This window comes from Nestor notabilis, unplaced genomic scaffold, assembly GCF_000696875.1.
Source record: "Nestor notabilis isolate BGI_N333 unplaced genomic scaffold, ASM69687v1 scaffold15693, whole genome shotgun sequence".
NCBI lineage: Eukaryota > Metazoa > Chordata > Aves > Psittaciformes > Psittacidae > Nestor > Nestor notabilis.
This window is the reverse complement of record NW_009923568.1, coordinates 1,531-15,311: the sequence shown is the minus strand read 5'-3', so window position 1 is coordinate 15,311 and position 13,781 is coordinate 1,531. Positions and strand designations below refer to the sequence as shown.

Sequence of the window (13,781 nt, the reverse complement as noted above, 5' to 3'; positions counted from 1 at the left end):
GCTCTTCCTCTTGCACTGGTGGGCAGACTGAGCATGCCAGGGATACAAAACCCACCCAGTGTCCTCACCTGCACTGAGGAAACCCAACAGCAACCCCCCTGAGACGGAGGAGAAAAGTCCCCACCGAAGTTCTGCAAGCACTGGAGCTCGGGAGAGCTGTCACCCTCACCCAGCTCAGGCCCCAACCATAAACCAAGCTTCACAATAGTGTTATTTATTTTTTTGTAAGTCACAAATTATTTCCAGCAGCAGGAGAGTGGAGGGATGCAGCGTGCTGGACCCTGCTCCCCGGCACCCAGCCAGTCTCGTAAATGGTTGGCAGCCGGCAGAGCAGCAAACCCATTTCTATTGAAATGAGCTTGTGACTACTAATTTTTACTGGCTTCCCGGCTGATTCATAAAGTTTTGTTGGGTTTTTTTGCTTGATTGGGTTTGGTTTTTTTTTTTTGCACATCTCAGAAAGCAATTCCTGAGACACTCGGGGGGAAAAACAAGCCCTTGGCCTCCCCATGAAGGACTGCTCCTTGCACCCGGGCACAGGTGTCTATGGCCCCCTCAAAACCACGTCGTCTTGTTTTCAGGGCTTCATAAAACCTTATTAGAAAAAGTTCTCTTGTATTGAATAGGCCAAAATCAAAACCTCATGGATTCAGTTTTAACATTATCAGCCATGGCAAACAGCTTGAGACCTCAATGGCAGCTGCAGACACACATTTTATAGGGACAGTTTGGGTCTGAGACACTAAACTCCCTGTTTTCCCATCTGCTCCCTGTCTCCACAGCTGGATGCACCAAGTTGTTGCACTAGACAAAACCAACTAGATCTAATATCTTGGAGCCTGAGCTTTTTATAAGTACCAGCAACTATTATCTGTGAGCCTTGGCACAGCTTTGCTCACTGATCTCAACTTACATGGATGATATCCTCTTTTTGGATAGGCAAGGACAGCCAAAGTGATATACCCTTCAAACACCAGAATCATAGAATCACAGACTGGTTTGTGTTGGAAGGCACCTTAAAGCTCATCCAGTTCCAAGCCCCCACCCCAGGCAGGGACACCCTCCACGAGAGCAGGTTGCTCAAGGTCCAGAGGGCCACAACAGTTTTACGCCATCAGAATCCCAACACAGACTGTACCAACGCAACATGTGTGCACTTAGCACCAAGATGGGCCCCTGGACATGAGCTGAGAGCACCATCAGCCAAGTCAAGCACAAGAGGATGCTGCTACAGGAACAACCCCACATAGTGTCACCTCCCCCAGCATCATTTATGTCTATGTGGTATTTTGAAGTGTCTCCAACACTTCCCACATGCTTTGCTTACTGCTTAGATTTAATTAGCGTAAAGACACTCCCTTACACATTTGTTTCCCTTTTTCAAGCGTTGAACCCTAAAGAAACCTGGAGCACTGAGCACAAGCCAAGGGGCCACTCAGTGCAATTCCATAGTTCCCTTTTAGCAAAAAGCCAGGTTATGCCATAGCTTCTCTGGATCTTAAGGAAAAGAATGAGATCCCCCCCAAACACATAGTTCATCTTCACAGACGCTTTAGGGTTGAATAAGTAACAAACCTAAAAGCCACAGGAAGAGCTCAGGGCACAAGGACTGTGTGTGCTACAGAGCCCGGGTGCTCCTGAAGGCACCGCTGGGCACCAGCCACACCGTCATTGATTCAGCCGTGAGAGAAAGCAGAGCCAGGGGAGTTCCCAGCCACCACTGCCTGTGTTTGCCTCCCTGCTGCCAGTGTGGGACAGAGGCAGGCAGGGATGCTCCCAGATCCCACAGCCCTTCCGCAGGGGAAGATGAATCAACTGCCTCATTCTTCCCAGTGGACAAACTTGTGTTTTGCTGGCGCGGGATCTCACAAACGGAGCGTTGTCCCAGTGCAGCTCCAGGCACTCGCCCCCTGAATAGGCCACGCTTTGTAACAGCCAGAAGGGGGGAAAAACAGGGAATAAAGGAAAGAAAAGCAAAAAACCCAGCACGTCCATCGCTCCAGGACCTTCTAGAGACAGGTGGAATAAACCTAAAGGTAACACCGCATTATCACCACCCACCAACCAACCCATGTGGTACACCTCTGTGTAGGTATCTACAGGGCTTTTGTTCCTGTTAAGCAGACAACAGTGGTTTGCATCACTATGTGTGAAAGCATAAAGCAGCTGGCACTTTCTTAAAAGTCTTCTAACATTTTTTGGCTCCTCAAATGGAAAAATCTTAGCAAATGAGACCTTAATAAATGGAAAGAGCTGAAAAATAGCCTTTCTGCTGGCGTGCTCCATTCCAGCTAATGGAATATGTAGATAAAACTGACACAGTTGTGTCTCGAACCCTTCTGCAGTGCTGCTGTGAGAAATCCTGCCCAGGTATCCCTCGTGTGGTCCCTCCTTGCATCAAGACATACCCCTGCAGCAGGATGAAGCCTCCAACTCCTCCGCCAGCCAACACAAGTAAAAGGCTTTTCTACCTGAGCTTTTATGCCCTGAAATGCAAAATGTCAAGTGGACAGAGAAGCGTCACAGCCTGTCTGTTCCCAGCCAAAGTTTGTTTTCCTGTGGAGAGGTAGGAACAGGTTGTATTGTGTGAGGGAATTTGGGTCTTGTCAGAGTTAATACTTACACAGTAGAAAACCCCCAATGACAGTAAAAAGATGCTGCAGGTATTTTCCCATAGCCAAAGCCTGGGATAAGGAACCAGAGCAATGCTCAGCTTCTCCCCAGAGGATAAGCACCTCCAGGAAGGGGGCAGCGGGACAGCAACATGTTCCAGCACTGCAATGCTGGAGACTGTTTAATCCCTGCTCCAGCCCCAGGAGCTGCAAAGGCCATTACAAGTCAGCATTTAGCAACTCTGGAAGAGGTCAGCCAAGACAGGCACTTCCATGCAAAATGGTTTTGTTCTTAAGGAAAAAAACAACCAAAACCCCCCACCAACAAAACAACAAACAGGAATTCAGTAGTTCTCAGCATCCAAAGCCCATTCCCCAGTGCTGGCAGCACATTGCACAATGTCTCATCAACCTCCCCTTCTGAGCACTCAGCCCCTTGTAGCAATGCTTTCTTCCAGGCTAAACACCCACTTTCTGGAGCAATCAACCAAGGGAAAGGCCTAAAACAGGGGGGAAAACAAGTGGAGCCTGTTGCTGGAACAAGCACTCTCCAAACCCGATGCCCTGTGAGCAAGGTGAGACTTGACAAGCTGATGTCCCTCCTCATTCTCAATCCCCCCCCGGGCACCTTGATCCCTGCACAGACAGGGAGGCAGCCTTCTCTGCTCCTCTCCTCCCTCCCAGAGCCCGGGACACACAGCAATGCTCAGCAGGGCTGGGAATCACGGCAGCTGCGTGCCTAATCCCCTCCGATCCCAAGCACTTGGGAAGGACAAAGAGCTGAGTCTCCTTTGCCAGTAAATTGAACCTGCGGTTCCAGGGGCTCGAGGCACTTCAAAGCCTGCAGCAGCCCAGCCAGCAGCAGGAAAGGGATGTACTTTTCGGCTGTGGAGCAGCAAAGTAAAATCCACACAAATAAGCAGTGTTCCAGAAAACCAGGTTTAACCATCAGCGGCTCCGAACGACGGGAGATGTTTTTCCTGAAGGATTTTTTTTTTCCTCTTTCCAGTTTGTCTTGAGGTTTTCTTTTTTGATTTCTTACTAAAACATGTCTCAAGCTCCCTCACCACACATCCCTTTTGGGGCTGAGCATCCTCCAGAGGTAAGATGCTGAGTTAGGTATTGGAGCCCAGGAACGGAGGTGCCTTTGATGAAGAGCTAATCTACAGACTTCAATCGCTTCAGTGAACGCCACGGATTTAATAAGTTATTTCCGTGGAAAACCTTAGTAACTCGGTTATGAATCAAGCCTATAAACACCTCTTGCTCATCAAAGTGCCACAAGGAGAAAAAATTCTATTACTGTAACTGTGAATACAAGCCTCTCTCTACAGGTCCCTGTAAGAAGCCAAAATTCCTCCTTCAAAACATTTTCAGAAGTAAACACTCTCTGTCCAGGATTCAGCAAATCCCTTTGAAAAGTAAAACACAGGCACAGAGAAAAAGCAAAGTTGAAACAAAGATGCAGCATCAGATACACACTGTTCAAAAGACAACGTGAGTTACATCAAAAGAACTTTTACTACCTAGAAAGCTGTATCCAACTCCTAATAGGGTGCAAGAATGTAATGTTTTGGCTACAAAGGTTAAACTAATTTACTCTTAAGTAACTTGCTTACTTCCTGATGTTTCTTTTTTAAAGTGTGATGCTTAGGTGCTTGGAGATGCGATTACCCTGTGATTCGAAGCCAAGCATCATAACTACTCAATGAACCACAGACAAAACCATATTTTATCTGGGTGTTGTACTTACTCCAAGAACTTCTAGGCTGAACGCTTCCCAGCTAGCTGTGAAAAGCCATCCCAGTTCCAGGTAAGGGAGGGAAAGAAAAGGCAATTCTTCTCTGCAAAAATACACTGAGAAATTCAGTGTGTTGCCTACAAGGAAATGGTGCTCCCCAAATACTGGTACATCCACGCATTCTCCCTCTGAGCCAGGAGCTGGGTGTGCACACGCAAACGCAGAGGTATCACCTGCAGCTTTAATCCCTGCATTAGGCACGGGACCAAATATTGGTAAGACAACATTCTTCCACCCCTTGTGCAACAGGCAGTCTGTGCTACTCCAGACAGATGATCCCAAGGCTCTGGCAGCTAGTTCTGCTTTTTTTATCTCCTCCTTCTGGACTAGCTCTGATTGATTGTCCTTATTTCTCTCACAAGGAAAAACACATGGGAAGAAGGGGGTCCACCACTATTTCACCAGTTCAAAGGAAGAACATCACTGGGGATGTTTCAGCTAAAGATGCTCTGACACAGCAGCCCCGGCTGAACGCAAGATGCTGCAGGAGCTTCCTCCCATCCTCACCACTTGGCACCACCAATGTGCTGGAGAACAGCACTGCTCTTGCAAGGGACATTCCTCCATCTCCTAGTTCAGAAGATACCTTCCTTCCTCAAGAACAGTATTTCTGGAGGCTGGTGATGATGCTCTCTTGCTGTGTGGGATGCAAAGCCTCAGAACCACCTTTTACTTCCCTCCTCAGCAGACCTTCAGCACAAGTCACTTCTCCCATCTCCAGCAAGCTCCCAAGTGGTCCCTCACCCGTCACAAAACTCATTTCCCCTCCCCACGTTACAAATCTGGCTCAGCTCTGAACTCCTTTTGAGACCAAAAGCTTCACATTGCAAGCTCATAAGCCACAAGGTGTTCTTACAAACAGGTGTCACTTGCCGTAGGAACCCTCCTACAGCTGCACAGTCACTGCTGGAATTCCACCCTCCTTCCGAACGGGATTGCCAGCACCTCTCCTGCTTTGCCAGATGGGATGTTGGCTACAGGGGGCAACACGGAGGTGTATCGCCACCCGAGCGTGGTCACCCACAAGCTCTATCCGAGGAGCTCTTTCAGAACTCAACACTACAGCTGTTGGGTTTGATGGCCAAACATGGGTTGCTCTGCAGGGTTTTAATGGAAAGAAACAACCACATACAGGGAATATCTCCTGCAGCCTTGACCCATGGTGCTGCTTCTTCAGTTGGTAAGCAATGGTGTATCTGCTCAGTCTTCAATGCTCTGGACAGCATCTTCAGCTGCATATTAACAACCCAAGAGGAGTCCTCCCTGCTGGGTTACACTGCTTGTGGATGAAGCGCTGCCACCAACAGGCTTTGGAGACAAGGACCTACAGACCCAACTGCAGAATCAATGATTGCTTCCCTTTCCCAAAGAAAGGGATGTTTGAACCCAGGAGCTGCCACCGGAGCCACCCACAGTGGCAAACACAAACACAATGCAGAGAAACCCACAATCCTCCTCTAAACCTACAGGCTCTGGTGGCTTTATCATCAACCCAGAGAGACATTTGTTGTACAATAAAACAGCACACCTGCACCTCTCTGAAAGAGACAGGCCCTGATGCCATCTCAAGAGCTTCCCCACATTCCCTTTCAGGGATTAATTCCATGATTCACCCCATAGTCTGCAAAGTTGCCTTTGATGTCAGCCCCTGGCAGGGCCAGAAGCTGCACGTGAACAGACCCAAAGCAACGCTGGGTTATTGTTTTGAAGTTCTCCCATCCATCAGGAAGGATGCTGCTGCGTGGTCAGGCTCTCCAACGGGGATTCCAACATTCACAGCTGACCATGGCCACACGGGGAAAAACCTTCACACCAAGCAAAGAATTCCTCTCTGAAGCACATCGGAAAATAGATGCACTTTATTTCCCATTGGCAAACTAAAGCTATGGAGGAAAACTGTTTAATATAAAAACATCTGACAAAGCACCTCCAGGATGTATTTTTTTGCATCAAAGTAGCAGCTCTTGGCAACAGGCTCATTCCTCCAACAACAGCAGCTTTTAGCCAAACCCTGATTGTTATAGACTGTGCAGGGTAGGGCACGCCAGCAAACCTAAAGTTAAATATGAAAGGAAACCAAAACCATTACTGGCCCAAATAAACATCTGTCTGTGATTAAACTGATATGCTCTGCAACAGGACAGGGAAAAGAAAGGACAAAAAGGCTCCATGGTGCTGCTGGGTCAGACCCCCAGAGCTGGCACCCCGAGCCCAGCACTGAGACACACCAAAGCCAAAGGAGATCATCAGAAATGTGCAAAACCAACATTTCACCCCCAGAAGAAATTGCTGCCCTATTAATAAGAAAAATATCCCTTTTTCCCCCCTATTAACAGGTAATTTCACAATCTCTCCCCAAATCTGGAAAGGGCAAATGTTTGCCCAGTTTCCACACGTATCCGCCTTACATATTTAATAGGCTTCCTCTTTTTTTTTTCCTACTCCTAACACACAGGATCTTCATAAATTTCCTTGTTAGCATAAATCCCTGCAGTCTGTTATTTCTGGGGGGAGAGGAAGGGAGACGTTCACTTTCTCCATTCAGTGGGTTTGAAAATATGCTTCCTGAAGTTCATCCTAAATATTGCTGGAAGCAGAAGAAACCCTCAGGCTCTTGCTCCAGAGCCGTGGCATTGCTTCAGCAGGGCTGAGTCATCAGCTGGGATGGACGGGCATGGTCCTGCCTTCCTCCTCCCTTCAGGGGTACAGGGACCCTGCTTCCCAAACCCAGCATCCCCCAGTCTCACCACTGCCCTGTAAGCAACTTCTCCACCTTCCCAGGCCTTGGGAAAAGTCCAGGATGATTTAAATAAGCTTCACCCCAGTCTCAGTCTCTTTTTTTTCCTCCTCTCTCTGTTAATTCACAATTATCCTCCAACAACTTTCGTGGGAATAACTCAGCATAAGTCACTGAGCTCATCTCTACATGGAGCCCCCCATCTCCTAGACTTGAGCAACGCTGCTTGGAACAGGCTCACATGTGTACTTCTACTCTCAGGTACTGCTCCCCAGTGCTTGAGTGTGGAGAAGAATTACTCACTCCTCCAACAAACCACCAACCCACAATCCCTTCTTTCAGATACACATTCCCAGCTACAAATGGGTTCACCAGAACTCAAACTCTTGAAGAGTTTATCACATGGGAACTGAATCGATTTCAAAGTAAAAACAAATAAATAGTATTTTGGGGAAAATCTAAAGCACCATCTTCTCTGGCCTCCTGCAAAGCCTCTTGCTGCTGGTACAACCTCCCCTTTAACAGCCCCTGCTGTCCCCATCCTCCCCAGCTCTCACTCATCCCCTGACAGCACTTCTCTCTGCTTGGGTACATCACCCAGCACCAAGTCACCCTCATTTCTCCTGTCTGAATCCACCCAGTGCTGAGCATCCCCTAACTCCAGGCACCAGCTCAGCTGGTCCATGCAGAAGGACCAAGTGCAGGACGCAGAACTAGACACAGACACAAGGAGCCCCTTCCCTCTGGAAAACCCTTCCACACACAGGGCTCAAGCCTTGCAGGCACCATCCCTTCACAAAGGCATTTCCATATGAACAATGAGATTTTCTGTGCAAACGCTGGTATAACTCCCAATTAAGCGAGGAGTAACGAGCAGGCAAGTAGGGACACATGAGACAGGCTCTAGTGATGAGTGGCTCATTTTGAGGAAAAACAGCTATCGTAAGAGCTTGGCACTGACTGCTCCAGGCACAGTCTTCATTAAGTATCTTCTATGGAGACACTCATCTTGTGTGGGACCTCTGCATGGTGGCTGGGGAGGTGAGCAATGAGTTGCACCCATCACTACCCCTCTACAGCTAGAGACTCATCCTTAATTATTATTGCTCCAAAGAAAAACGTTGCCCTAACATTTTTGTCCTCTCTAGAGGATGGACAAGCTGCTCCAGACCTGCAGTGACCATGAGCAATGATCAAGTCAGCATGGACGCTCATGGGAGGCTTCCAAGCAGCACCACCACCACCTTCCACCCTCCTACTTGCACTCAACCCTTCCCCTCCTGCATGGTCCTTAGGACCTCCAGAATTTCATGCCATCACTCTCAAGAGCTCTGGTTGCTGCTTCTAGGAATTCATAGAGCTTTTAAACAGACTAGTGCAGCATGCTGTGCAAAGGGAACACTGGGAACAGGGCTATCCCAGGGTCCTTCAAAGGGAACACCGGGAACAGGGCTATCCCAGGGTCCTTCCCAAGGAAGGTGAGTGGCAGCCCTGTGGGGTTTAGGGGAAGGCAGGCAACCCCAAAGCCCACAGCATCTGCTCCAGCACGTCCCCACTGTCCTGAACCAGTTCCCGCAGCAGCAGCAGCGGTGCAGCCCTCTCTCTACAAGCCTGGCAAGTCTAACGGGTACAGCAGCTTCTTGGCACGCAGCAGAGGAGCCAAGTCTGAGGGGAAGGGAAAAAAAATTACTACAAATGTTCCACCAATTATGAGTCACGGGGCTGAGCTTTTGTTTCTGCCATGCTGGATTTTGCCCTTTCCCTGGTATTTCCCCGGCTCCAGCCGGGGGAGCCACAGAGACACCGACTCTGGCCAAGGATCTGCCGGCACCCGGGGGACCAGCACAACCCTGGCCAGGGCACGCATGGGCTCAAAGTGCAACTCCCACCACAACAGGTTTTCTTCACCTCTGCTCCCCAGGTCTACACGTCTGCAGGAACACGTCTCATGAGGAAAAGGCTGAGCCCCTCTTCGTACTCCTGCGAGCCTCAATGAGACACTGCTTGAGCTTGGAAGAGGGGAACTCCGGGATCAAACACCTCCAAGTGCTTCCCCCACCCACCCAGATTTTCCCAAGCCATTGTACCTCACTGGGAAATCAGGAGCATCCCCAATCTGAGCGAAATGCTGTGGCTGGACACTGATCCTTGGACAGCCAGCCTCATTTCATGACCCAGATCCTTTGAACCTCAGATGAAGAGGACTCTGGGGTATCATCCATCAATCCAGTCCATGACACTAAAGGTTGCATCTGCACAACTATTCACAGTGTGTGCTTCCAGTCAGCACTGGCTGCTACTCCAAACCTTACAGCAAGCCTGCTATCTCATGGAAGACTTTTCCCTGTTTAAGAACAGTATCATAGCCATGAAAAGGTCAACTTCAAAAAGAGGGGTTTTCTTTTTAATTCATATGTATGACAGAGGTGATCTTTCGTCTTCATGCTTAAACTTCCTGTTTAGAAGTTCATCAAGTAAACAAGTAACAGTAGAAGAATGGTTCTCTTTGTTATCCCAAATTCAATTTTGTGGTTTGAGTAGGAAAAGCCTTTTTGATGATCAAAGCCGAAGCAATAAATAGCAGTGGCTTGATGCTAGATCCAAAATGTACTTATTTTTGGAACGGGAGTTAAATGCACATTGAGTACACACAAGAAGAGGCAGGGAAGACCACATGCTCTGGGTATCGTTTGTGCAGGCCTACATTTCAAGCACACCTATTAAGTAAGTTGAAATGGAGAATAAACAAGCTGAAATGTGGCAGATAGACTTGAGCCCGAGTGGGTTTTTTCCTTTTAGCTCCCTGTGATGACAAGTATGGGTTAACTGCAGCAAAGCTCTTATCCTCTTTCAGCAATCATGAGCATTGGGGAAAAATAAATCAGACAGCCCCAGACTCTTATTAAAAGTTACACCATTGGAAACTACACAGGGGGAGAGGAGTATCCGATTTCAGCCCAATCTCAGTCACATGTTATCATCATATTGTTCAAGTAAAAGTTAAAATCTCTGTTCTGTTCCAGAAAACCCACCAGATGTCCCATAAAGGACTCCGCTGTGAGAGAAACTCACTCATTACATCCTCAGGAACCCCAGTTTTCCATCTCAGCTGCTATAATTAATGGCAATTATCAAGTTACAGTAAAAGCCATGGGCATGGGGAGCTTTACAGACACGTATCCAGCCTGAGGAACGTTTGTTAGGAATTGCAAACACTTATTTATTATAGTGCAACCCTGAATAATCCAACTCCTGGCTATCAATCGTTCCCCTGCTATGGACACTTGGCAGCACAACAAAAGCAAGGCAGGTCGGCACGCTGCGTTCAGCGTGCGGTGGCAGGAGGACCTTGAAGGAGAAGGAAGAATCCCTGGAGGAAGCACCACCATGCCACGACACCACGGTGCCACGCTGCTTAAATGCTCTTTCGAGTGCTGCGGAGGTGGGATTGGCCTAAACATCCCAAGGAAGTCACAGGTCTCACCAAACCAGACAAACTCTTGCAGGCAGATAATGAGAAGGGATAACGACTATGAAGCCATGGCTTCGCTGTACCCAAAGGGTCCCCTCCACCACCATCCATTTATAACATCCCCCAGAGAGCAGTAAATCCCATCCATGGGCTCAGCAATCCAGCAACTCAGCACTGACATGTCCAACTCTTACCCCACTTACAAAGCCCACCCCAGCCACTGAAGGAGGCACATGAGGCTTCACCAGGATGAAGATTTGTCCATCTCCATCTTAGCTCTCAGACCATTAACCAGGTCATTTCTTACATAGAAATTAAACCCAGACCTATAGACAGGTCCTTCCTGCCCACCCCATGCAGCCAGCCCCAAGCCTGGGATGCAACCCCAGAGGAGAAAGATGTGAAAGGATCAACACAGCCAAAGCCCAACACCAAGCAAATGAAAGCCCCAATTCTACCTGCTCACAGGTAAAACCACCCCAGGCCTCACAGAGCACCATTAAATGAATGAAAGGTTGCAGGGGTGGGGCAGAGCAAGAACCAGGACCTAATTAAGCAAAGTTTTTTTTCAGGAGCTTCAATGGCACCATAGCTGGGAGCCCTGCTCATGAAAGCAGAGCCGGGACACAACAGGTAATGCAAGCTGGACGGACTCAGCAAGAACCACCACAAAGCAGCATCACTTGACACGGCCTCGCTGCTCCTGCCATGTAATCAGTGATGGGGTAAAGCCCCGCACCACACCACCACACGTCTAAGGTGGCTTCCACAGAGGACACACATGGCTCAGTGGCCACCTCCCAGATGTCCCAGCACACACATCCCATGAACAGCATCTTATTACAACCCGCAGAGCGCGGATGTCTCTGAAAGATCCACTCATTCTTTCCTTCTTTTCACACCAAGCATGTAAACCAACAGCAGCACCACAACCCCTCATCTTGTCCCATGATCCAGCCCCAGACACGAGCTCCCCAGTGCCGACCATGTGTGCCAACCTGAGAAGTCTCCGGGCGTGACGTTGGGCGAGTTTGTAGCCTCTGTTTCAGTGTAAGACAACGTGGAATCTGATAGATCTGGGAGAAAAAAGGGGGAAAAATAAAGGCACTTTTAGTCCTCCTGCGTTTCCAAGTGCTACGTGAGCACCCCTGGCTCTTCAGCTTCCCACCACCTCCCCAAGAGGAATTCTCCACTGGGCCAGAAAGCAGCGATTAACTTTGTACCTCTACCACGCAAATGCAAACTCTGAATTGCTTCGACCACAAAAATAACTGCAGTTAAGTTGATCAAACAAGTAGGAACTTGGTGCTTACTGGATAAAGTTACATTAAGCCTCTAAACAACTCCTAGTTACTATACTTAATTATCACCATTAAAATTCTTGAAGCTGTTTATTCTTGCTTCCTTCCTTCCTTCCTCTTTGCTGAAGCGAAGGAAACTTTGTTTTAACAAGTTAAGAGTCTTTGTTATTCTCTGTTGCTTACACCCCTCTAATTAAGTGCTCAACTGTTTGCTCACAGATTAACTATTATTTTTCCAATCAAACAAGCCAGTGAAGCAAATTTCAGTCCCAGGCTGTTGTTTTAAGAAAGTCACGTGTCACTCGCTATCATCGTTCCCTGCAGCACAAGCAGTTTCTAAAGGGAATTAACTTGGAAGGGGGAGCACAGGAAGGGACAATTCCTTTCTTTTGCCTCCACAGCTAACAAAACCCCCACATATGACCAGAAAACTATTCTGCAGGGCACTGTGGTCCCTGCCGTGTGCCCCAGACCGGCTGCAGTGATGAAGGAGCTGGTCCCTGCAACAAGTGTGCGTGCACAGTGGGTACATGAGCAGCTGCAGGCAGCTCCAGGCCTGGCAGGGCAGGGACTCACCTTTGGCACTGGGCAGCTCCCGCCTTCCCTAAGGGCTGGGTGGGACAGGCAGGCACTTGTGCTGCCCCGCTGCTATCTCCCTGGCAAATCCTGCCTGTCTCCTCCCTGTCCCTGCCTGATGGCAAGTGAAAGCGACTCACCTCAGTCATTATCTGCCCTCTAAATCAGAGCTACAGACTATGGGATGAAGGGAGAAATCTCACATTCCAGATGCAGCCATTGCTGCACCAATCCTGGCAAGACACCCAAAAGGGATGTGGGATTCCTCCCTTCCCTCCCATGTCTTTGCTTCCCATTTACTTGAGCAAGAAGCGGGCGCTGAGAATGGATGGTCAGGGTTAGGGATGCCAATTCACAACATGTGCACCATATACGACCAGGATCCACAGCTGGATTTGCCAGGCTCTCCAGCAGCCTTCCCTTCATGCCTACCCAAGCAAGCCACTTTCCCTAGCTTTCATTTTAAGTAACACTTATAATTCCCCATGAAAAATGAACCAGCACTCGGAAATTATACAGCGCCGAGTTTCAAAGAGTTTATGTCTCATTTTAATAAGCAGAGGAAGGGTAATAGGTGGTTCCTCCGTGATGCAGACAAGGCTGTATGGAAATGGCACCCAGGAGCTCCCACTCCCCCTGCGCTCCGTCATCCCGCAGATTACCCACGCAGACAAAACATGATGTCTGGAAACCTTTCATTACAGCTTCATTAAAAATAGAGCTTCATGTTATTTTGGAAGATCTGCATGTGTCTACATGGCAATTTGAGCTGATAAACCCACATCCATTTACTCCTTAAACCCATCAGCTGATGCTTGCTCACAAATAATGAGCAGCCATAAAACCCTGACTTGTTGGCTTCTGCCTGACATGCCACGTAGGGATGTCTTAGAAGCAACACCAGGACTGCGCCATGAAAGAAGGGCCGGGAGATCAAAAGAGAGAAAACACGTACCCAGTGGCTTTTGCTCATCATTAGGAGACAGCCGAGAGTAGGGAGGTGGTGGAGACTCTGCAAAAACAAAACTTAATGTTAGTGCTGTGCTCAGTTTGTCAACGAAACTCTTGCGCTTTCTCTGTCAGGGCAGGAGCTCTTCCAAGGTTGTAAACACCCAGTGGAAGGAAACGCACTTGGAAGCAACTCAAGAATAAGAGTTTTCCAAATCTTTGAAGAATGCGGGTTCCACCTTGACCTTTCAAAGGGGGTTTTACTACTGAAGTGCTGCAGCTCCCCCCTACACCCCCTGCCCTGTGCGGGCACCCACAACCTGAAGCACACAAA

At 48.5% G+C, this 13,781-nt stretch overlaps 1 protein-coding gene across 1 annotated transcript in view; it reads right to left on the bottom strand.

The window, feature by feature from the left end:
- The window catches only part of SMAD6 (SMAD family member 6), a gene marked incomplete at its 5' end in the record, with an annotated part of 37,336 nt that extends 23,825 nt beyond the window's left edge, over positions 1–13,511 (bottom strand). Inside the window, 2 exons of the mRNA XM_010012225.1 lie at positions 11,621–11,698; positions 13,455–13,511. Coding sequence (XP_010010527.1) covers positions 11,621–11,698; positions 13,455–13,511 — 135 coding nt within the window. The remainder of the gene's footprint in view (positions 1–11,620; positions 11,699–13,454) is intronic.
- Between the last annotated feature and the right edge of the window lie 270 nt (positions 13,512–13,781).